Source organism: Acomys minous (genome assembly GCF_964271855.1).
Source record: "Acomys minous genome assembly, chromosome: 9".
NCBI classification, from domain to species: Eukaryota; Metazoa; Chordata; class Mammalia; order Rodentia; family Muridae; genus Acomys; species Acomys minous.
Window position 1 is genome coordinate 25,929,241 of NC_140490.1, and position 21,452 is coordinate 25,950,692.

Below are 21,452 nucleotides of genomic sequence, written 5' to 3' on the forward strand. Positions count from 1 at the left end.
GGCTTTGAATTTCTGACAATGACTTTCCTTATAAAGTATCCATTCTAGACCTTAAACATCCACATCCTTAAAAAAAAAAAGTCCTTAAAAGCAGGCTCTTTTGGAATTATTCATTTACTTTACAGAATAATCAACCATGTTTGTTATAGATAGGCATTTGGTCTCACCAGACAATACAGTGTGGGTGGGTCTTCCTGTCCTTTATATATGAGGAAACTGACACCAGGGAGGTCAGTTTAAGTACTTAAGCCTTGTAGCTAAGTACATCAGTCAATCTAGGTAGAGGTGTAGAGAACTTATCCAACCTGTGTTAAGGCTCAGGGTTCAAGTGCAGGAATTGCAAAAAGAAAACAAACAAACAAACAACAACAACAACAAAAACTAGAAAGCTAAGCTGTGAGCTGCTGCACACACCTGTAACTCCAGTACTCGGAAGACAGATCTCTGGAGTATCTCTGTGAGATCGAGGCCAATCTGGTCTACAAGGTAAGTCCAGAACATCCAGGGCTACACAAAGAAACCCTGTTTCATAAAAACAAAAACAAACAAACAAAAAATAAAGAAAGAAAAGAAAAAAGAAAGCTAGAAGCTGGTATGCTGTCACATGCCTTTATTTTCAGTACTCAGGAGGAAGAAGAGGGAGAAACTTTGTGAGTTCAGCACCGGTCTAGTCTGCTTTGTAGACCAGGCTGGCCTCGAACTCCCAACGATCCGCCTGCCTCTGCCTCCCGAGTGCTGCAATTAAAGGTGTGCACCACCACACCTGGCTATAAATAGTAATCTTTATATCAGAATATTTTGAATACATAGTTATCTTCATTTACTCATTTCCAATTTTCTACTATTTTTTGGAGACAGGGTCTCAATTTGTATCTCTGGATGGCCTGGAACTCACTGTAGAGACAAAGCTAGTCTCAAACTCTGCTTGCCTTTGCCTCCCAAGTGCTGGGATCAAACGCTTGAGCCATCATGCCCTGCCAGTGGTATCATCATTTATAAACCCTACCAGAACGTATAAAACCAAACCCTTGTGAGGATTTCTTCAAAATCCGTGTGCTTGCTGGGTGGTGGGACACACCTTTAATCTGGGCACTCAGGAGGCAGAGACAGGTAGATTTCTCTGAGTTCTAGGCCAGCCTGGCCTAGAATTCCAGGACAGCCAAAGGGGCTGGGGGCGGGGGGGAGGAGGAGAAAAATCAAAGGCTTTGGGTAGTAGAGGAAGAGACAGCTCTTTCTCCTGACAGGCGCCTCAAATGATGACCAGTAAGAAGTCTTAGCAGTGATTTTACACACAGTTTGAAGAGGGGTCTTGCTAGATACAGGTTTCCTTAAAGACTGAGTGCATAAAGAACACGATTATTTTATGACTTTTAACACGGCTGGAGTTTCAGATGGAAGGCTAGAAAGGGTTTAGCTGGAGAGTGAGAAAGTCTGCTCTTCTGGGTCCTGGATATGCTACAAGCTTCCTTTCTGTCATGTGTCATGGTGACTGAAGCCACTGTCATGGCAAGCAATGACAATTTGAATGAAATAATAGAAAGTGGACCATGGGAAATCTGAGTGTGGTTATCTGGTGTACACAGGATCTTGTGTGTGTGACACCTTATACTTGGATGGCTGGGGTCTGTTCCCTTCAGGGTAAACGACAAATAGGTGATAAACAAAGTCCTAATTTAATGGTGGGATGTTTTTAAAAATAAAATCTAGGAGCCGGGTGTGGTGGTGCACGCCTTTAATCCCAGCACCCGGGAGGAAGACGCAGGATTGCTGTGAGTTCAAGGCCAGCCTGGTCTACAAAGTTAGTCTAGGACAGCCAAGGCTACACAGAGAAACTCTGTCTCGAAAAACCAAATAAACAAATAAATAAAATAAAATCTGGTACAGTGCCAATCAAGGAGCGACTGACTTAGTGACATTACTGTGTGATTATTCTAAAAATATTATTTGAACGGCATCATATTGGAGCAAAAAGAGAAAGTAGGGCGCTTTCTAGAACTTTCCTTCAATTTCTAAAACTGAGACTTTATATGTAATTTAAGAATTCCTACTCCTGTCAAAAATCATAGGTTTAAGGTTTATTCCTAGTGATGTTACAATCTGCAAGCCGGGTTTCAGATAGCAGTTACCTGTCACGAACTCCAATCGCATACATTAAAACAACAACAACAACAACAACAACAAAAACCCCACATCCTTTTCTATAACAAGCGAAGAGGGGGTACCTAAAGTAAAACTGTACATGCCTGGTGTCCTGAACAGAAACCTAGTCTGGGATTTTTCTCACAGGCGTGACCTCTGCTCCTAGCACGCAATTGCCAGAGGGAGAAACAAGTGTCAGCCCAAAGGAAAACCCTGTTAGGGGATTTTCTTTCTTTCTCCTTCTCTCTTTAAACCGACCACTTTTGAGGAGGAGTCAAAGTCCTCGCCTGGAGAGTACCATCTTTTCCCGACGCCGGCCACCTCACCCTCTCGCCCTTTCCCAAAGCCCTCCAGGGAAGAACTTCCCTTAGTCTCTCCGGATCCCTCTAGGCAGCAGGCGTCCCCCCCGCCCCCCACCTCCTGCCCGACTCCGCCCGCCGCCGGGTCCCGAGGCCACGCCAGGGTCGCTCGGGGCTCCCGGGCTGCGGCCCCCAGGTGCGGCGGGGGAGGGGCGCGGGGCGGGGCGGAGAGGAGGAGTGGCGCGGAGCGTGTGCGGCCGGGGAAGCCATTGCCTGGTTAATAGTTGCTGTTGCTGCACTTCCGCTTCTCTCCCAGCGAGAGCGAGACACGAGTGGCCAGGCCCAGCCGCAGCCGCAGCAGCAGCCGCGGCGGCGGCACGGAGCAGCCAGACACAAAGAGAGGTGCGGGGGGGCCCCCAGGGCGAGCCGCGGGGCCTGGGGCTGGGGGCGGGCGGCGGCGCCGGGCCGCGGGCAGCCGGGCCGGGCCGGGGGGCGCGGAGGGCCGGGGCGGCGGGGGCCGCGCGAACTGTCAGCTCGGCCCGGTCCCCTCGGGGACCCGCCCGCCCGGGCGCATTGTGCGCGCCGGCCTGCGAGCGCAGCCCCGCGTGGCCGGGCCTGGCCGGGCGCCGTGTCCCCCGCGGCCCACGCGGCCCACTCTCGGCTTCCTCACCCACCGTCCCCGCCCGGCTCGTCCCGACCTCGCGGAACTCGAGCGGACGCCGGGAGGCCTCGGGGACGGCGGCGGCGGTGGCGGCAGCTCCCGGCCCTTACGCGGGCCGCCCCCGCGCGACCGCGGCCCCCGCGTCCCTTCGGCCGGTGCAGCGGTGGGCCCCCCCTCCCCGATCCTCTGCAGGGCGGCGGGGGGTGGCCCGGCCCGCGCCCTCCTGACAGCGGAGTTCCCTCTTTGCAGCAGCGCCTGCATGGTCTGTGTTTCTGTTTTGTTTCCTCCCCCCTGCAGGGGCCGTTCGCGGGGTGGGGTGGGGGGTTCGCTATGTCGGATGACGATTCGAGGGCCAGCACCAGCTCCTCCTCATCTTCGTCCTCCAACCAGCAGACCGAGAAAGAAGCCAGCACCCCCAAGAAGAAGGAGAGTAAAGTCAACATGAGCAAAAACTCGAAGCTCCTCTCCACCAGCGCCAAGAGGTATCCCACTCCTTTCTCCCCAGGCGTCAGAGCTTCCCAGTTGCCTCGTGCTGCATGTCAGGAAGGGTGGCTTCAACGACAGTCTCCCGTGCGGTCTCAGGCAGGAAAAATGGGCCATGGGAATCCCACCAGTGTTCTCCACTGCTCGCTGTTTCTGGTTTTGGTAATGCCCTTGTCCGTATGCAGCAGTGGTGGTTGGCCTCGACCATTTCTTGTTGAAGTTTCCAGAATCCTCATTACTTTTATGCCTGACTCTTAATGTGATTTCAGAATCTTCCTTCGTCCTGGTAGTTGGGGATCTGTGACTCCCTCCTCCCCTCCCCCAGGCTGTCATCCAACTTGGTAATTAATACCTTTTCCAGCAACTGTCAAAACTAAGCAATACCTTCTCAGGCCAAAATGAATTCTGACCATCTTTCCTTCTCTTCACCTGTTGCAGGGATGATGTTTTCTGAATAGAGCTTTCTTTCCCCATGAATTGCTTAAGGAATAACTTACTTCCATTAGCACTTAAGAAATTTAGGTGATGTTTTCTGGAGGAATTTGAAGAGCCTTTTCCCATTTGGAGAGTTGAGGGAGTGACTAAGATGGTTGTTTTCAGTTATTTTTGGAGTGTTGGGAGTTTTGTTTTTGTTTTTTGTTTTCTGTTTAAGGACTTCAGTGGTGGTTTCTAGACAGGGTTTCTTCTGTGTAGCCCTGGCTGACCTAGAACTTTCCCTGCAGACCAGACTGGCCTCCAAAGAGATCCACTTGCCTCTGCCTCCCCAGTGCTGGGATCAAAGGCATGTGCCACCACCGCCCAGCTGTTGTTTGATTAGACAGGGTGACATTGTGTAGCCTAGGCTGGCCTTGAACTCTTGTCTCCACCTCTTGATTGCTGAGGTTACAGAAGTGAGCCACTTGTACACCAAACGTGGAAACTCTGCCTCTGTCACCCTTAAGTAACATCTGATCCCTGTGATCCAGCAAATAATCCCAAGCAGATACCTGGGAATTCCTCTGACATCCTTCAATAAATCCTTCTCTAGTGAGATAGTTGACCATAGTAAGGAATGGAGACTGGGCTGTGTGTGTGTGTGTTGGGGGTGGAGGGACACTTCTTAAAAGAATTTAAAATGAAATGGAAAATCTAAACAGCTTTGGATCTCTCTGCTGGGTAGTGAGCCTGGAACTCAGAAACTGACAGTGTGCTCTGTCGTTTTCCCTGACCTGAAATTCAGAAACGTGGTTTGCTGTCTTAGTGTCCTAACTGGACTGATGTAGTGACGTCAGTTCATTTTAAATGGTTAGTGCTCGGGTCTTGAGAGAAGTGTCGATGCCTTGGTCTGACTGGTCTCATTTTCAGTGCTTTGGTTGTATGGCAGCCTCTCCGGGGGCTTTGATCGAGCCCCTGTGAGTGTCCGTGAGCCTAGCCTTGTTCAACCCTTTTTGCTCAGGATGGCTCTTCTCCATCCCAGCCCTCATCAGCTCTCCATTCTCATCTGCTTTTGACCTGCCTTGCCCCAGTGCAGGCCATTAGCTGGTGGTTGGTGGGACTAGAAATCCGGTGTGCTTGTGATTATGTTGGGAAGAAAACAGACAGGTATGAAAGCAGTTTGCTTTTTGTCGGTGTGGAACAAATCACTGGCTTTTCCTGTGGATGCTGTTAGTCTGTGTGTGCTAAGGAAGTTAGAAACATCCATCGTCACTCCATTGCCAGCCTGGACTACATAAAGCCTTATTTGGAAACAGCCTGTAAAGAACTGTTAGCAGTAGGACATGGAAGCCGGGAAACAGTAAATAATAACTTTGCTTGTAAACTAGCATGTTTTAGGTGTCTTTTAATGCAGCAAATTAAAATGATGGCTTTTTGTGTTAAAACAGAGCAGCTAAGGTTAACACACCAGAAAGTCTATCTAGGAGAGGATGAAAGGGAGAAATTAGGACTGGGGCTGAAATACATTGGTTTGGAAGGTAGGTGCTGCCCATGGAGTCGGAAGGGGCACATGTACCGGGGTTGGTGTGGAAACCTAACTCGCCTACTGAGGAGTTTCATTCACGGTGCAAAGTGGTTTCTAAGCCAAAAGGTAGGGGAAGCACCAGTGTAGAGTGGGCAGGGCTGCATTCACTCTTGGAACTGGCCTTTGAGTCACTGGCAGATCTCTGGTGGTGTTTGAGAGTCCATGGGCAAAACCCGCCTGGAATTATACTTTTTAAAATATTATAATTTATTTTGTGCATATTCATATGGTATGTGTGGGTTCCAGCATCTCAGGGCACATGTGTAGAGGTCAGAGGCCAAATTGCCGGAGTTCTTGTTTTCTCCCTCCACGGGGACTGAACTCATCAGTAGGGTGGTGAGCACCTAAGGCTGTGAGCTATCTCGCCAGCCTTGTAAGTACTGAAGTAGCAACTGTCCTTTCACAGCTAGGGAGGATGTGTTTGCTTTCTGACAGGTCTGAAAATTGTCAATTCCCGTAGGTGCAAGGATCCAGAAACTAGTGCTTCAAATTTTAGTTTAACTTCCAGATGTGAATGAAACAGCAGATGAAAATGTATGGGGGCTGAAGTGCTTACTGGAAGCAGTAGAATTTAGCAGGACCCTAGTAGATGTCGGTAGAGACTGGGTGTTCTAAACTGGACCACGTTTGTAGGCACAGGAAGTGCCCTTCAATAGGAAAGTTTGAAGAACTTCCCCAGTCATCACTCAATTTGTTTTTCCTTTTAACGTGGAAGAAGTGCCAGTTTAAAAAAGTCAGTGCATTTCAGCTGGCCACTTCCTACCCTCCGAAAATCTTTGGAAAGGCAAAAAACCTCCATTGTCGTTCAGATTGCCGAGTGTGAGAGTTGTCGTTATTTTTACTAGCTGCCTTGGTGGATTTTTAAGTTGCAACAGCCCGTTAGCAGAAGTTATAAAAATAGTCTCCCTGTAGGAGAAGCAGCTTAAGGCCCCAAAGTTCGTCTAAGCGCCTAGGTAAGCAGAAGACAAAGGCCAGGGCTCCGTGTGAACTGTCAGTGGCTTCGGCCTAGGGGTGGGGGATGGGCTCTTTGTGAAGTGAGGAGGTGCGGGGAGGCCGCTGCGGGCCTGCGGGCTGGGGCTCGCCCGCCCGGGGTGCCCGGGAAGTTGGGGGCTGGGAGCGGGCGGGCGCAGGTGGCCGGTGCACCTGTGCGGGGCCTCCGGGGGGGTCCGGCCGCCCTCAGCTCCGCTCAGCACTAACTGAGCCGCTCGACCCTTGACGGTGGCGGTCACTAGGGCCGAGCGGCCATGTTGGCTTTGCCGGTCGGCCACTTCGCCCCTTTAGGGTCCGGGTCTTAGAAGTCCTGACCTGCTGAGGGCGCTGATGTGCAGGTTCCGGCCGGCGGTGCGATGTGCTGTCCGCGAGGTCCGGACCTGTCGGCCGGCGCTGGTGTGCGAGGTTCCGACCTGCGGGGGGCGCTGGTGTGCGAGGTCCCGACCTGCGGGGTGGGAGGGCGCTCCTGTCCTTTGGGAGGGGTCCCGGCCTCATGGGAAGGGCGGGTTGCGGAATAGGGTACAACCTGAGGGGTCATGCTCTGCTGGAGACTCAAAACTATGGGCCTGGTCGAGGGGTGGGCTGGCATGTGAAGTCACTGTGTACAGGGGACCAATAGGCCTGGCACTGCAGAGTCTTGGTACTAGAGTGACTGGGGTTGGGAGGTGGGAGCGAGCTGGGGCAAGAGCTACAGGACTGCAGGACTACAGCTGCCGGGTGCAGAGTCTGGGCGTCCCAGGGCCGACTCAGCTCAGCTTAATGACTTTTACATTCATGGGTGAGATGCTGGGAAGTTTGGGGACCACAGCAATGGAGACAATTTTAAATTGAGTAAGTGGAAAACATCCAGGACAGCTGCCCTTGTGTGCTTGGCAGCATTGGAAGCCCCATACTGTTGAGGGTGGGAGAGATCTCAAGCTTCTCCCCTGCATCCCCTGCACTGGAGCATCTCCCCAACATGGCACACCTGGCTGTCCTCTCCTTCCTCTGGAGTAAGGTGGGCTTTGAGACCTGGTTCTGGGAGGGCCTCCAACTAACTCTTGTTTCCTGATCTCCTAGGATCCAGAAGGAGCTGGCGGACATCACTTTAGACCCACCACCAAACTGCAGGTGAGCTACCTTCTTAAATTTTTCTTAACTTCTATTTTGGGTTTTCTTTCTGTTATAGAATGTTGCTTTTCTTCTATGGCCTTTGCTTGTTTAGCTGTGGGTGTGACATGCGGGGGGCTCAGAGCTGTTGAGAAGGACTGGATTTGCATGGAGTGGGCACTTGTGTATATGAAACAAAGCTGTGAGGTTAGGATAGTTAGGGAGGTGTATACCGGCTGTTTGCACGTGCAGCTTTGGACATTTTGGGTTAGGATTGCCTTGCTGGGACAGGCTCACTGCAGTTCCCATGAGATGCTGGAGTGTGCAGTGAGAGCAAGCTGGGGCCTCGCACCTACTCCATCCTATGTAATTTTGTTTTGACTTTAGCAAAGCAATCCAGGAAATAATTGGTGGCTTTATAGAACAATTTTGCTTTAAATTTTGAACTCTTAAAAAATGGTGGGTTTTGTTGATGTTACTTAATTCAGACTGAGCATATATGTGAGTGTTTCAGTGTGAAAACAGTTGGAGCCAGCTTTCAAAGCGTGTGTTGGCCGAGTGGATTTATAAAATCACCACTTTTTTGCATTTTTGAGTCAAGGTGGTAAGAAGTCATGATGGTTTGTCCAAAATTGATACTTGAATCATGAGGATCTTAAAGAGTTAGTAGGAACCCCTTGAACAGAAGGTGAGATTTTGTGGGTGCTTTAAGTTTACAGGTAGGAGTTACTGTCAAATACTTAGTAGATACACATAGTGAGTGTGTGCAGACATTCAGGATGGAGGCTAAGTGAAGTATTTTGCTCTTAACACTCATGTCTGAAGACCATGGTTGGTCGACTCAGAGCGAACTTAGGTGTTCTTCTGTGGGACTGCATGCTGTGTGCATGGGGAAGGTAAGGGCAGCCCTGTGGGGTTGTTCCCGGGACCCGGCTCAGCCTGCCCGGCTTGAGCTGTAAGCTTGGTCCCCACTGAGCAATGCAGCCACTCTTTTGTTCTAGTTTGTATAATTCGTTTGTAATGTTGATCTGATCTGTGTTACTTTTTGAAATTTTGTCCTTACAAGTAAGGAAGTCATTTTGAGATTAGGTACTTTTTTTTGAGATAGGCTCTTGAGGCTAGCCTTAGACTTGATGAGTAGCTGAGGGTAGCCTTAAGTTTCTGTTCCTCCTGTCTTTACCTTCCCCCTAGTGCTGGCATTACAGGTGTGAGGTGCCATGCTGGCTTTATGCCAGGCTAAACTCAGGACCTCAAGCATGCACTTTACCAACTTAGCTACGCTCCCCAGTAAGATGCTTTTAAACCAGTTCTTTACCTGAGCCCCTAATTACTCTCAAGGACTTCTTTTGTGGCTGATCATTTTTTCAGTGGTTGAGAAGGTGGAGAAATACTAAACAGTTTAGATGGAAGTCCAAAGCTTCCCCTGGTTGTTTGTGTGCAGTCGCGAACATTCCCTACGGTAGGTCTGTGCTGTAGCTGCTGCTGCTGTTGGTATTGTCTCCCCTGCGTGTGTCTCCTGTGAGTTCAGACAGCTCTAACTGATCGTATTATAAGCTGTAACTTCAACACAAGTATCACTTACTCAAACATACAGTGGCTTTCTTTTGAATAAGTGCTATCAAATTTAAAACTGTAAACAATTTGAAGATTTTTATGAGATTAATCATTTTTTAGAATCAGGATAAGTATACTTCATGTTGTTGCAGGGTTCATCTCTGAGAGGTTTGTGTTTGTCAGCATGAAGGACGTTCTGTCTTTGTACATTTCTCATAATCAGCCTTCAAGCTGAGACCTTTGAGCATCCCCTGGGGCTGAGGTGATCTACACTGGATGCTGGGATATATTTTGGGGAGAGTGTGAATTCTAAGAACAGAATAGATATCTTTATTTTGCAAAAGGGTGTATAAGGCTACCCTTTACAAATAGCAGCTTCTTTGATTTCTGGAGCTATTCCCCATTGGACTTTTCTTTCTTTCTTTTTCTTTATCTTTTTTTTTTTTTTTAATTTCAAGTGTACTGATATTTTTACCTGCAAGTATGTTTGTCTGTGGGTCTCAGATCCTCTGGAGCAGGAGTTACAGGCAGTTAGGAGCTGTCATGTGGTTGCTGGGAATTGAACCCAGGTCCTCTGGAAGAGCAGCCATTGCTCTTAACCACTGAACCATCTTTCCAGTCTCCCCCACCCACCCCCACTGGACTTTTTAAGTCAGTGGTTCCCCCCCCCTCTTTCTTTCATTTCGAGACAGGGTTTCTTCATGTAGCCCTGGCATCCTGGACTCACTTTGTAGACCAGGCTGGCCTCAAACTTACAGAGATCCACCTGCCTCTGTCTCCCAAGTGTGAGTGCTCGGATTAAAGGTGTGCGCCACCACGCTCGGCTAAGTCAGTGGTTCTTAACCTTCCTAATGCAGACCCTTTAATACTGTTTCTCATGTTGTGGTAACCCCCAACCATAAGATTATTTCTGATGTTACTTTGTAGTTGTTATTTTGCTATTGTTATGAATCATAATGTAAATATCTGATATGCAGGATATCCGATATGTGATCGGATCAACCCACAGGTTGAGAACCACTGTGTTAAGTGGTAAGAATTTGAGTTTCTGCTTTTTGGTTGCCTTCTGTTATGTTGTAGTTTCTGTCCTGGGCTCTTGTCTGAGTTTGGTTTTATATTTTGTACTACCTCATATAGAGAATTTAAAACCAATTAAAAATAACATTTATTCATTTTGTATATGTGTGCTGATGCATATGTGCTACTGCATGTGTGTGGGTGTCAGAGGAGAACTAGCAGAATCCTAGCATATGGGTCTTAAGGAATGAACTCAGATTGTCGGGCTTGGAGGCAAGTGTCTACCTGTTGAGCCATTTTACCAGCCTATGTAAGAATAAGTATTAAATATGTTGATGGCCTTTATTGTTAGGACAGAGTAGATAAATTAGCTTGGATGCTTTTTGAAGTCAGCTTCAATTAAGATGTGTGAATTAAATATATTAAATGTATATATTAAAATTTTTTTCTGGTGTTACCCTCAGCATAAAGACTCAGTAGATCCTAGTGAAATTGTAGTTTCATTGATTATAAGCTAAATGATTGGCTTTCACTTAATGCATTTAGATATTCTTTACCCTTTCCAGAACTTCTTTCCATCAGTTGTATAGTTTGAAATTTAGATACACTACTTTCTTAAAGCACAGCAGTAGCACACAGCATCCTCCCAGTGGACAGCTGCTTATTATATGTACATGAGAGCTCCTCCCCAGAGCACCTGTGCTGCTTGGGCTCACTAGTGTCAGTGCTTGGCTAAGCAGTTTGGATTCGACATTATTGATCTTCAAAACTTATGTGAATTTCAGTTGCTAAATATCTTGCATGAGAAAAGGTAATCATTTGTGTTAAGTAGATTATTTTTTAATAAATTACATGTGCACATGTGTTTCTGAGTATGGGTTTGTGTGTGTGTGTGCATGTGGTAGCTGCCTATGGAGGTCAAGAGAAGGCATTGATCCCTGGAGTTACAGGCAGCCTGAACTGCCCATCATGAATTCTGGGACTAGAATTTGGGTTCCTTCCATATCAGCAACACTCTTAACTACTCAGTCATCTCTAGCCCCTAGGGACTGTAAAAATATTAATTGCTTTATATTGCCATGCAAATTAAATTCTTACTTTCAGCCATCAAGCTATATAGTGGTGTATTTGAATCTCTCTCCCCCCTCCGGGATGGATGTGTATGTGTGTGTCTCTGTGTCTATATAGTGAATGAAATATTTCTGTAATTTACCATATATTTGGATATGATATTTCTCTATCTTTTAAGGGGAAATATTATTGTGATTACTGTAATGATTCCATAAAGCTTTCTCTATTTAGGATAGAAAAATTATGCCTTCTAGATAGCTCATGAACTTTGGGCCACCAGGATCAGTTTTGTAGCTGTTATTTGTAGCCCACGGCTTAGACTTTGCTAAATTGACTAGCTATATTGGATGACTGAACACGAATGTCTTTGGGCAGTAAATTTACTCAGCATAACTGGCATATTTTGCCCAAGTACTTTCTACTTTAGTTTTATTTGATGGGAATGCCTGTATTATGAGTAAGCTAGTGTAACTGGAAACCCAAAATTCAGAATTTTGGTTGGTGTTATTTTAGATAAAGTACTTTTGAGAAGTCATCAAGCATTTTAAACACAGGGAGAGGGTAGCAAAATTGGATTTTTCTTTATATAATTTTATATTTGACAAGTGTTTTAATTTTATTTTATTTGAATATGTAAAATTAAGTCAGTACTTTCCCTTCCAACAGTTGTATTACATAATTAGAAAAAGATTTTTTTCTTTTAAAGATGTTTTGTGGTGAAACATTTACAAAAACAAAACAGAGTTCAAGTCCAGCCTGATCTACAGTGTGAGTTCTAGGACAGGAAAGGCTACACAGAAAGGCCTTGTCTCAAAAAACAGAAAAACAAGCAGTCCGTTTGTCTAGAATTCTCTTCCCCCCCCCCCCATCCCAGACAGGGTCTCTCTATGTAGCCTTGGCTGTCCTAGACTTGCTTTGTAGATCAGGCTGGCCTTGAACTCACAGCAATCCACCTGCCTCTGCTTCCCAAGTGTGAGTGCTGGGATTAAAGGCGTGCACCACCACCGCCCAGCTGCTTGTCTTAGAATTTTTTTTTTAAAGATTTATTTATTATTATGTATACAGTGCCTTGCCTTCATGTGTGCTTGCAGGCCAGAAGAGGGAATCATATCACATTATAGATGGTTGTGAGCTACCATGTTGCTGGGAATTGAACTCAGGACCTCTGGCAGAGCAGTGCTCTTAACCTCTGAGCCATCTGTCCAGCCCCTGTCATAGAATTCTTAACCTTCTACTCCTCTCTACTAAAGGGGCCCAGTGCTTAGCCTGTCTAGGTTATAGTGCTGGAAAGCCTGGTCTTTTGCTTTAAGACAGTCTTTTCTAGCTCAGGCTGACCTTGAACCTGCTGTTTAAGGGAGGATGTCTTTGAATGCCAGTCTTCCTGCTTCCACTTTCCAAATGCTGAGATTACTGTACATGCTAGCACACCCTTGTTTTGGAGACAGGTTCCTGCTGTGTAACCTAAGCTAGCTTTGGATTTGTGATTATCCTGCATTGCCTGATGGTAAGGAGTTATTAATCCTCGAAGTTTCCATACTGAATGGTGAACATATTGGAGCTGGGTAGTGTCAGTTGTTGTACAACGTTGTAAATGTAATTCATGTCACTGAATTGTACACTTATAGTGTTAAATGCTAAGTCATATGCAGTGGGTTTGTGTATGTAGGAAGAACCTGAGTAGGCTGGAGAGATGCTCAGGGTTTGAGAGGGCTTGCTGCTCAGTAGGGGATGTTTCCAAAACCCACGCAGGAAGATTCCAGCTCCAGGGGATCCAGTGCTTTCTTGTGGCCTTCGGAGTAGCCATATTCACTTACACAGAAACATACACATAAATAAAATGCATCTTTAAAAAAAAACTATTTGAGAGCCAGGTGTGGTGGTGCACATCTATAATCCCAGCACTTGGGAGGCAGAGGCAGGCGGATCTCTGTGAGTTCCGAGGCCAGCCTGGTTTACAAAGTGAGTTCAGGACAGCCAAGACTACACAGAGAAACCCTGTCTCGAAAAACCAAAAAGAAAAAAAATGCAGTAAAAACAATATTGTTGTTAATATGTTGCTTTAAAAAAAATCCTTATAGCTTAAAAGGTGATACTAGTTTTAGAGATTTTTGTAAAGGTGCTGATATTCTCTGTTACAAACTCTTATGTGCTTATTGTATATGAAAAGGAACTACTTTCAAGTGGCTCATAATCTATTAAAGGTGCTAAGAAAGTGGAAATGTGAAATATTGAGGTAACTACTGCGAGTGCCGTGCTGTGGAGGTGTAGAAGAGTGAGAGCAGCTTTGCCCTGGGTGTGCGGGCCATGGCTGGACCATGTGGTCATCTGCAAGGGTCTCAGGAGGAGACGGGAACTAGGGTGAAGAGTGAGGTGCAGATTCAGCGAGGAACCTGCCAGCGAATGTGGTAGAGGGCAGGTAGAGAGGGCTGTCATGTGGCGCGCAAGCCATGGGCTGTAGAGTGCAGACCTAGTGGGAGGATGTAATAAGAGATGAAATCAGGCCAAAGACTTAATTTCATTTTGACATTAGAGAATCTTTGAAACTTTTGAGTGGGAAATGAATTTTTTTGTTTTGTTTTGTTATTTTTCCCTATATAGCTCTGGCTGTCCTGGAACTCACTCTATAGACCAGGCTAGTTTAGAACCACCTGCCTCTGCCTCTCAAGTGCTGGGATTAAAGGCGTGCACCACCATGCCTGGCCGAGGAAATGAAATTTTTATGGAGTAGTTTGGACAGAGACATGCAGTTGGGCAAGAATCAGTAGACTTAGTGTTCGCTGCTATAATGTGTGTGGTTAGGGGCCTAGTAGCCTTTAGAGTAGAGAGAAGAGGAGATGGACACAGAAGAAGCAGGACTGGGCTGCTCTAGGGAAGCAGAGGTTCTGGGTTTGGGGGAACATGTAACTTTAACACAGGAAAAGTGGCTGAGGAAGGCAAGTTCTCTCTCCAGAGCTTTTGTGGATCATATGTAATGTCCCAGCATGTTTCTGCCACAGAATAGGAAATGATTGTAGTTTGGTAGTATATTTGAGTTTATTGTTAATCAATTACTGAACTCTCAGATCTGCCTGCTTTTAGGTAAAATTAGGCAAATTAAGTAGATTATAAATTCCTCGAGAGGCAAAGAGGAATGGTTCTGAGCCTACGTGTTTCCCTCAGCTTTTCAGTTGAAAGATTTTAGAGCCATAAGAGACACCATGAGAGTGGTGCGGTACTCATACATTGTCCATGAAAACTTTATATTTGTATAGTTCCTAGTTTCATTGTTGTGATAAATACCATGACCAAAAACAACTTAGGGTAGAAGGGTTTATTACAGTCTATCACTAAGACACACCAGAGCAGGAACCCAGGTAGAAATCTGAAGGCAGGTCTGTCTGCCTGCTGCTCTACACTGCATTACCTCTAACCAAGGAAACATGGCAGAAGCCATAGAGGATTCTGCTTGCTGCCTTATGCAGGCTAATGTTTGTTAGCTCCCTGCCTAAGGAATGCTGCCACCTACAGTGGGCTGGGCCCTCCTATATCAACCAACAAGACAGTTCCCTACAGATAATCTAGGTATTTGCTCACTTGAGACTTAGATGATTCTAGGATGTCTGCTTGACCAATCAAGCTAACCAGGACACTTAGGTTCTTTTGTTTACCTCACAGAGTATAAAGGAAGCAGATTCCAGGAAGTGGCTAAGTATGTTCCAGTCAAATCCAAGGACCTTGGCAGAGGTGCTGAGGCTGGAGGTGGCTTTGCAAGTCCACATGAGTTTTGAAAATTTGTGATGGCAAAGCGTATGAAATAATGCTGTAAAGGCAAGGACCAGGAAGTGTTCTAAAAGCTGATCACATCCCATTGTTACAGTGCAGGGGAGACTGAGGCAGGAGGCTCATGAGTTGGAGGCAATCCTGGGTTACACAGCAAGTTCCAAATAGAACTATATTTTGAATATATGTATATGTAAATGAAGATAGAGAAACAAGACCTGGAAAAAGAGGAAGCCAAGAAACAGTGTGTGTGTGTGTGTGTGTGTGTGTGTGTGTGTGTGTGTGTGTATGTGTATGTGTGTGTGTGTTAAATAGACCAAGAGGGGAAAGCAAACAGAAGGATGGAGGGCCCAGAGGGAGATGAAACATTTTTAAAAACACAGCTCTAAAGAAGATGGTAGAATGTTGAATTGAGGCTATTGGCAGAGAAGTTTCCTTTTGAAAAGCTGACAACCTGAAGTTTTGATGGCCGGACAGCTCTCTATGGGCTTGGAAGCCCTTCTGGTGTGTGAGGAACACTTTGGCCCTAAAGGCAGTAGCATCTGCCTCCTGCCTGTTCTTTCCCAGGGGACTTGAGTCTCCTTGAGACTAGGGACTGTTCTGTCTCAGGATTCCTAGGGTGCCTGAGAAATGGTTGATCACCATTTCCCCATGTGTGTTCATTTCATAGGCATGAGTGACTGGTGTAGATCTGAGGGGCTGCCAGAATATCTTACTACATTCTTTAGGAACCAATGGGAAGAGTTGGGCAAGTTGCTCTCACAAATGGTTTCACAGCTGCCATGGCCCCAGCTTGGCAGTTTGGATCCTTCCAGAGCCATTGAGGAACTGGACCTCAGTCAGGATGATAAAAAGATGTGATCTGTTCTTCAGGCTAGACTGGTTGTGTAATAAAGAAAATATATCTCTGGGGACACTCTTCCATCTTACAAAGTTCCCTGCTCTGTACCTGCAAGTGAGCACTGATGTAGTGATGCTAAGTAAATTGGGCTTCCTGTACCCTAAAGCTGTTCCAAACAGTTGTTTGTTAGAGGTGAAACAGCGGATGCACTCCTTGTTACGAGTAAAGTGAAATAGGGTTTTCTTAGGAAACCCATTCTTACTCATCCTCTTACTTAGCCATACTCTAAAAAGGCCCAGTAACTGCTGCAGCTTGCCCTCTCATCCCCTGGGCAACTTCTTCCTCTTGGAGGCTAGAAGCTCATTAAGCCTCTGCTTGAGAGCCTAATGCAAGAACTGCTGTGTTCAAACCACTTTTTCCTTTAAAATATGCATATCACTGTGAATAGCTTTTCAGAATCCATATTACTCTATGTGGAGGGGAAGCTTTTTGGGGGCCAAGGTGATGTCTCCTGCCCTGCTGGAATAGTGCCAGAGACTGTCCTGAGAATATGCCTGAAAGTCTCCTCAGTGTACTGCCTAGGGCAGTGTCTTGCTCAGAGTTGTTAAAACCCAATTCTGTTTGTCAGAATGTGCTACCTTGAATGTGACAAGTTGGTGAAATGGCAGATGAGAAGAAAGGGGCTGAAGTCACCTCGCTCTGTCTTAGTGTTGAGAAGCAGCTTGACCACAAGCATCGCATTAGACTTCTCCAGCCTGACTTGTGTCAGCACCGTCTCAAAGGATAATAACCATTGGCGTGGTCTCAGTAGGGCTCTTAACATTGATATGACAGTCACAGTGTTGTCAGGACCCTAGGCATTTGAGTCTGTTTTAACTGAGAGATAGAAAACCGATGTGGGGTGTACACCTAGTAAATCTTAGAGAAAGAGACATTGAGCTTAATTTGGAATATCACACACTTGGGAGTCTGAGGCAGGTGGAGTGCCTGGAGTTTGGGTATAACCTGGCTTACAGAGTGAGACTGCCTCGAAAGCAAAAAAACTCTAGAAAGAGTAGTGGGATAATCTTATTAGGAGGAAAAAAAAATAGATGTTTTACGTCTGATAAATGTGCAGAGTGGCAGCAGTATAATCAGCTCAGGTAGCAGTCGCTTCAACAGCAAACTGTTGCGTGCTGACATTGCTCTGTAGGGCCTAAGCCAGAGCTCTTGTCTGCAGCGCCACTGGGTTTTAGTAGGTGTCTTTTGTATGGTGTTTATTGCTGTGATAAAGACCATGCAACTTGGGGTCACAGGACATTGTTGAGGGAAGTCAGGGCAGGACCTGAAACAGAAGCGGTGGAAGAGGACTGCTGTCTGTCTGTCTTGCTTCTCGTGGCTTGCTCAGACTGCTTCCTTACACAACGCAGAACCCTGCTCAGGCCTGCACCACCCATGGGCATCTGGGTCCCCCACAATTATTAATCAAGAAAATGCCACAGGCTTGCCCACAGGTCAGGCTGGCAGAGCAGAGCAGTTTCTTAATTGGGGTTCCCTCTTCCCAAATGACTTATGTCAAGTTGACATAAATCTACCCAGCACAGTACGGAGCCGGGGCGGGGGGATTACCTGCAAAAGACTTCTAAATACACTTAAGCAAAGACCTCAAAGATGAGAAGAAAGGAGGAAGCCAGAGGAAGGTCCTGTAAAAATAGTCTAGCAGAGGTTCAGTGAGGGAAGCAGAGATTCAGGTTCAGTGAGGAGTTAGGAAAGCCTTTCTTGGTTTTGAGGCTACAAGTGACACTTACCTAAGCAGTGGGTTTAAGGGCTTTTCTGACCCTCCCAGTATATGGAGCGTAATGGGAAAGGTGGTGCCACATGGTAGGAGAACACCTGGACCTGTTTGGATTGCACTTCAGAGTTATGAGAAAGGAAAAGAAAGGGGTCTTCCAGTTTGTGGGCTTGCTGTTAACTACAAAGTGGTGACTTCCCTGAGAGTGAGGAACCAGGCATAGAGCTGGGCTGTGTGTGCTGGGAGTCAGGCTGGAAACAGCTGCTCCGACAAAGTAAGGTGTGAAATTGATTCCCACCAGGTGTCAGATAGGAGTCAGATTTAGGGGGTTGGAGTTGAGGAATGTTCTGGAGATGTTTGGGAGACCTCACTGTATTTACAAGGTTCGTGAATGGGAAGAACCTGAGGAAAAAAGGGACGGAAGAAGAGCTCTTTGGAAAAAAAAAAAAAGAAGAGCTCTTTGTGTGGAGCTTGGGCATCTTGTTCACACTCAGATGTTCATGCTGGAGAACCAAGAAGGGGGCCATCAGAAAGCGGTTATTGGAAAGTTTTCCGAGTAGCGTGATCATCAGGTCTGAAATGTGCGTAGTGGGCACATAGGAAGGTCAGCCAGTAATCACTCACTGAACAGCACAACTTCAGGTTTGTGGCGACCACACTAAACAGATAGATAACTGTAGTAACAGTAAAAGGGGATGATTTTCAATTTTAAATCTCAGTTAAAAGATTTCATTGTATCTATCTTGAAAAGTGATTAGTTATTTCATTTGTCCTTTTTAGGCAAAATTACTTAACTCCTAGAATTCTCTCTCTTTTTAAAGATTGATTTTTACTTATATATGGGTGAGAGGGAATAAGAATAAATGTTAAATATGCCACATGTACACAGAAGGGAGTTTTGACCCCTGAAGCTGAGGTTCTCCAGGTGTTCTGAGTACCCCAGTACAGGTGCTGAGAACCAAGCCTGGGTCCTCTAGAAGAGCAGCACACACTCTTAACCACTGAGCCATCTCTCCAGCCCCGGGATGTGTTGTCTTTTATTCTGTTTTTGGAACAAGATCTCCTGGCTGGCCTGGAGCTTGCTATGTAGACCAGGCTAGCCTGGAACTTAAGATATCCACCTGCCTCTCCTGAGCACTGGGATTAAAAATGTGTGCCACCACACCTGGCTTCCCAGGATCCTAAACCTCTTGGTAACCATACCAGCTGTAGACCACGCATACACCTTCTTTTGGTCTTGGTTAGTTTCAGTCACTTGAGGTAGCACTTAGACATGCTTGGGAATGGGACCGGGGTCCCCCTTAGATGCTGAAGAGAGCAGCTGGCAAGGTGGGTCACAAGTGTCTGCTTGCAGAGTGCAGAGGGATTCCACTACAAAGCATTTCAGTTTCTCCCATTACCACGACCTTGCCTTCTCTGTGGGAATACATTTCACTTTTTAAACATAACTTACTGGAATTGGTGTTATAAAATTTTATTTCTTGGCAGACGGTGCTAGAGCACATTCGTCCTCATAGAAGAAAATCATTCAATTGGTTTACATAAAAGACCCTCAAAGAAAACATTTGTTTTATTACAAGCACCCAAGAGGATTTCTAAAGCATGAGTGATAACTTCCTCTAACCTAAGTAGCTATCTCACAACAAATGTGGCTTTGTGCTTACAGTAAAGTGTGCACAGAGCCTGGCAGTAGGCTGCAGCTTCCCTTCTGCTGCATTGCCCCTGTCTTGTCTACATGGCCACATGGCTTCATCCTTCAGTGAGACTGGTGTAGCATCCTGGAGTGTTCTCACTTGCAGGGTGAGTGCTGTGAATGATGATGAGGATAAATCTAAAGCAAATCCCACTGAGGTTACAGTCCTTGTTCAGACTACAGCCTGGGATTGCTGTCCATCTTCTCTATGGAGCCTGTGTCCCCGGTAGAGCAGTTTCTCCTTTATTTTACTGTTACCTGTTTATATATATGGAAGCACATTCTATATTGTGGTGCCTGCAAGTTGAAACATGTTTGTGGGGAAAAGCAAAGATATTCTGACCTTCAGACAACTGTTTTCAGGTGGGAAAGACCTACTGTTCCCCTCCCCTCTTTGTCTCTCACCCTCCGAGTGAGCTGTGCATCCACAGGGAGGTATGGAGAAGCCTCCTTTACTGTGGAGGCTAATATCCATCTGTCTCCTGGTGCCTGGTGCTGTCTTGTCTTTATTTTCCCAGAGCCACTACTAAGTCCTTCTGTGTTTAGTGGCTTGCTGCAGTCCAACTGTCACTGCTTTCCGAAGGTTTGTGCTTCAGGCCTGATAGCCCCTGTTCCACTTCTGAAGCCGTCAGTGCCCTTCAGGCCTCAGAGGGAACACAGTACATTTACTTATTGCCATTTGACCTAAAGAGCACTAAAAATAGTTTCTTGTTGGGTGCTGACCTGAGTCCTCTTTCCATGTGTCTAGTAACAGTCTCCTTTTGGGCTTGGAATCTTTGTCAGCTCAGGCTTAATTTCTGTCTTACTCTCATACTGGTCTGCCCCCTTCCTTTCTACCCCTTTAAGAAATTGTGGCCAGGGGCTGGAGAGATGGCTCAGTGCTTAAGAGCACTGACGGTTCTTCCAGAGGTCATGTGTTCAATTCCCAGTAACCACATGGTGGCTCACAACCATCTATAATGTGACCTGACACCCTCTTCTGGCCTGCAGATGTACATGCAGGCAGAGCTCTGTATACGTAATAATAAATATTTTTTAAAAAGAAAGAAACTGTTCTCTATCTCTCTATCTCTCTCTCTCTCTCTCTCTCTCTCTCTCTCTCTCTCTCTCTCTCTCTCTCTCTCTCTCTCTGTCTCTCTCTCTGTCTCTCTGTGTCTGTTTCAGAAATTCCTTATTATATATTCACTTAGCCAAGAAATGGTTTGTTACATGTGCATTTTCGTGAGGCAGATAAACCTTGGTGTGTCCACCCGTGGTTATAGCTGTGTGGTAGAGTCCTTGCCTAGCACTTGTGAGTCCCCAAGTCCAGTTCTCAGCACCACCCAAGCCAAACGAACCACACAGAGCCAGGTAAATAGCTCAGGGGCTAGAGTGCTTATTTAGCATGCACAAACACCAGCTTTGAACCCAACATGAAATCAAATTAACAAAGTGGTAGGTGCCTGTCATCCCCCCACCCTAGAGGTGGAGGCAGGAGGATCCAAACCTGGGTCATCCTTGGCTAAAGAGCAAGTTAAAGGCCAGCCTGGGATATGAAACAAAACAAAAATTTTATGTACTGAACCTGTATGTTATTCTCAGGAGCGTAACCATTGAGGGTCTCAACAGAAGTGGACCACACAAAGCAGGGTTAGTAATTTTTGAATACGTTTTTTAAATGCCTAACAAAATACTTATCATTGCACGTGAGACTTGTCCAAAACAGTAGCTTGCTGGCTGGTCCAGTTAAGTTGTTACTGCTTTTGAAATTGTTTTGAGGCCTCCTGTGGTTGTCAGTGACTCAGCTGGAGTGGGCAGCCGTCGCCGGCCTGTCTCACCTGTGCTTCCTTGCCTGTTTCTCTGTGACGCAGCGTCAGCAGTGTAAGTTGTTGTCGTCCTGTTGCTACCCTGGTGCCTGCTGCCCTGGCTCACGTCCTCACGTGCTCCCGGACTCCTTGAAGCCTGTTCCCACTCATTCTAATGTCTATGAGTGATTACTGTCATGGCAGGTATTCTCAAGGTAGCCCTAGAAAAGATGCTGTTCACACTCTCTGGGAGCATTCATACAGAGGAAGGGCAGTAAAAGAAACCTGTGTCTCCAATAAAA

The 21,452-nt window shown here is 46.4% G+C and overlaps 1 protein-coding gene across 1 annotated transcript in view; it reads left to right on the forward strand.

Moving 5' to 3' along the window:
* The first annotated feature begins 2,675 nt into the window (after nucleotides 1-2,675).
* The window catches only part of UBE2E1 (ubiquitin conjugating enzyme E2 E1), a 49,867-nt gene continuing 31,090 nt past the window's right edge, over nucleotides 2,676-21,452 (forward strand). Inside the window, exons 1-3 of the mRNA XM_084795045.1 lie at nucleotides 2,676-2,840; nucleotides 3,397-3,581; nucleotides 7,631-7,681. Of these exons, the coding sequence (XP_084651171.1) occupies nucleotides 3,430-3,581; nucleotides 7,631-7,681 (203 nt within the window). The 5' untranslated portion in view covers nucleotides 2,676-2,840; nucleotides 3,397-3,429. The remainder of the gene's footprint in view (nucleotides 2,841-3,396; nucleotides 3,582-7,630; nucleotides 7,682-21,452) is intronic.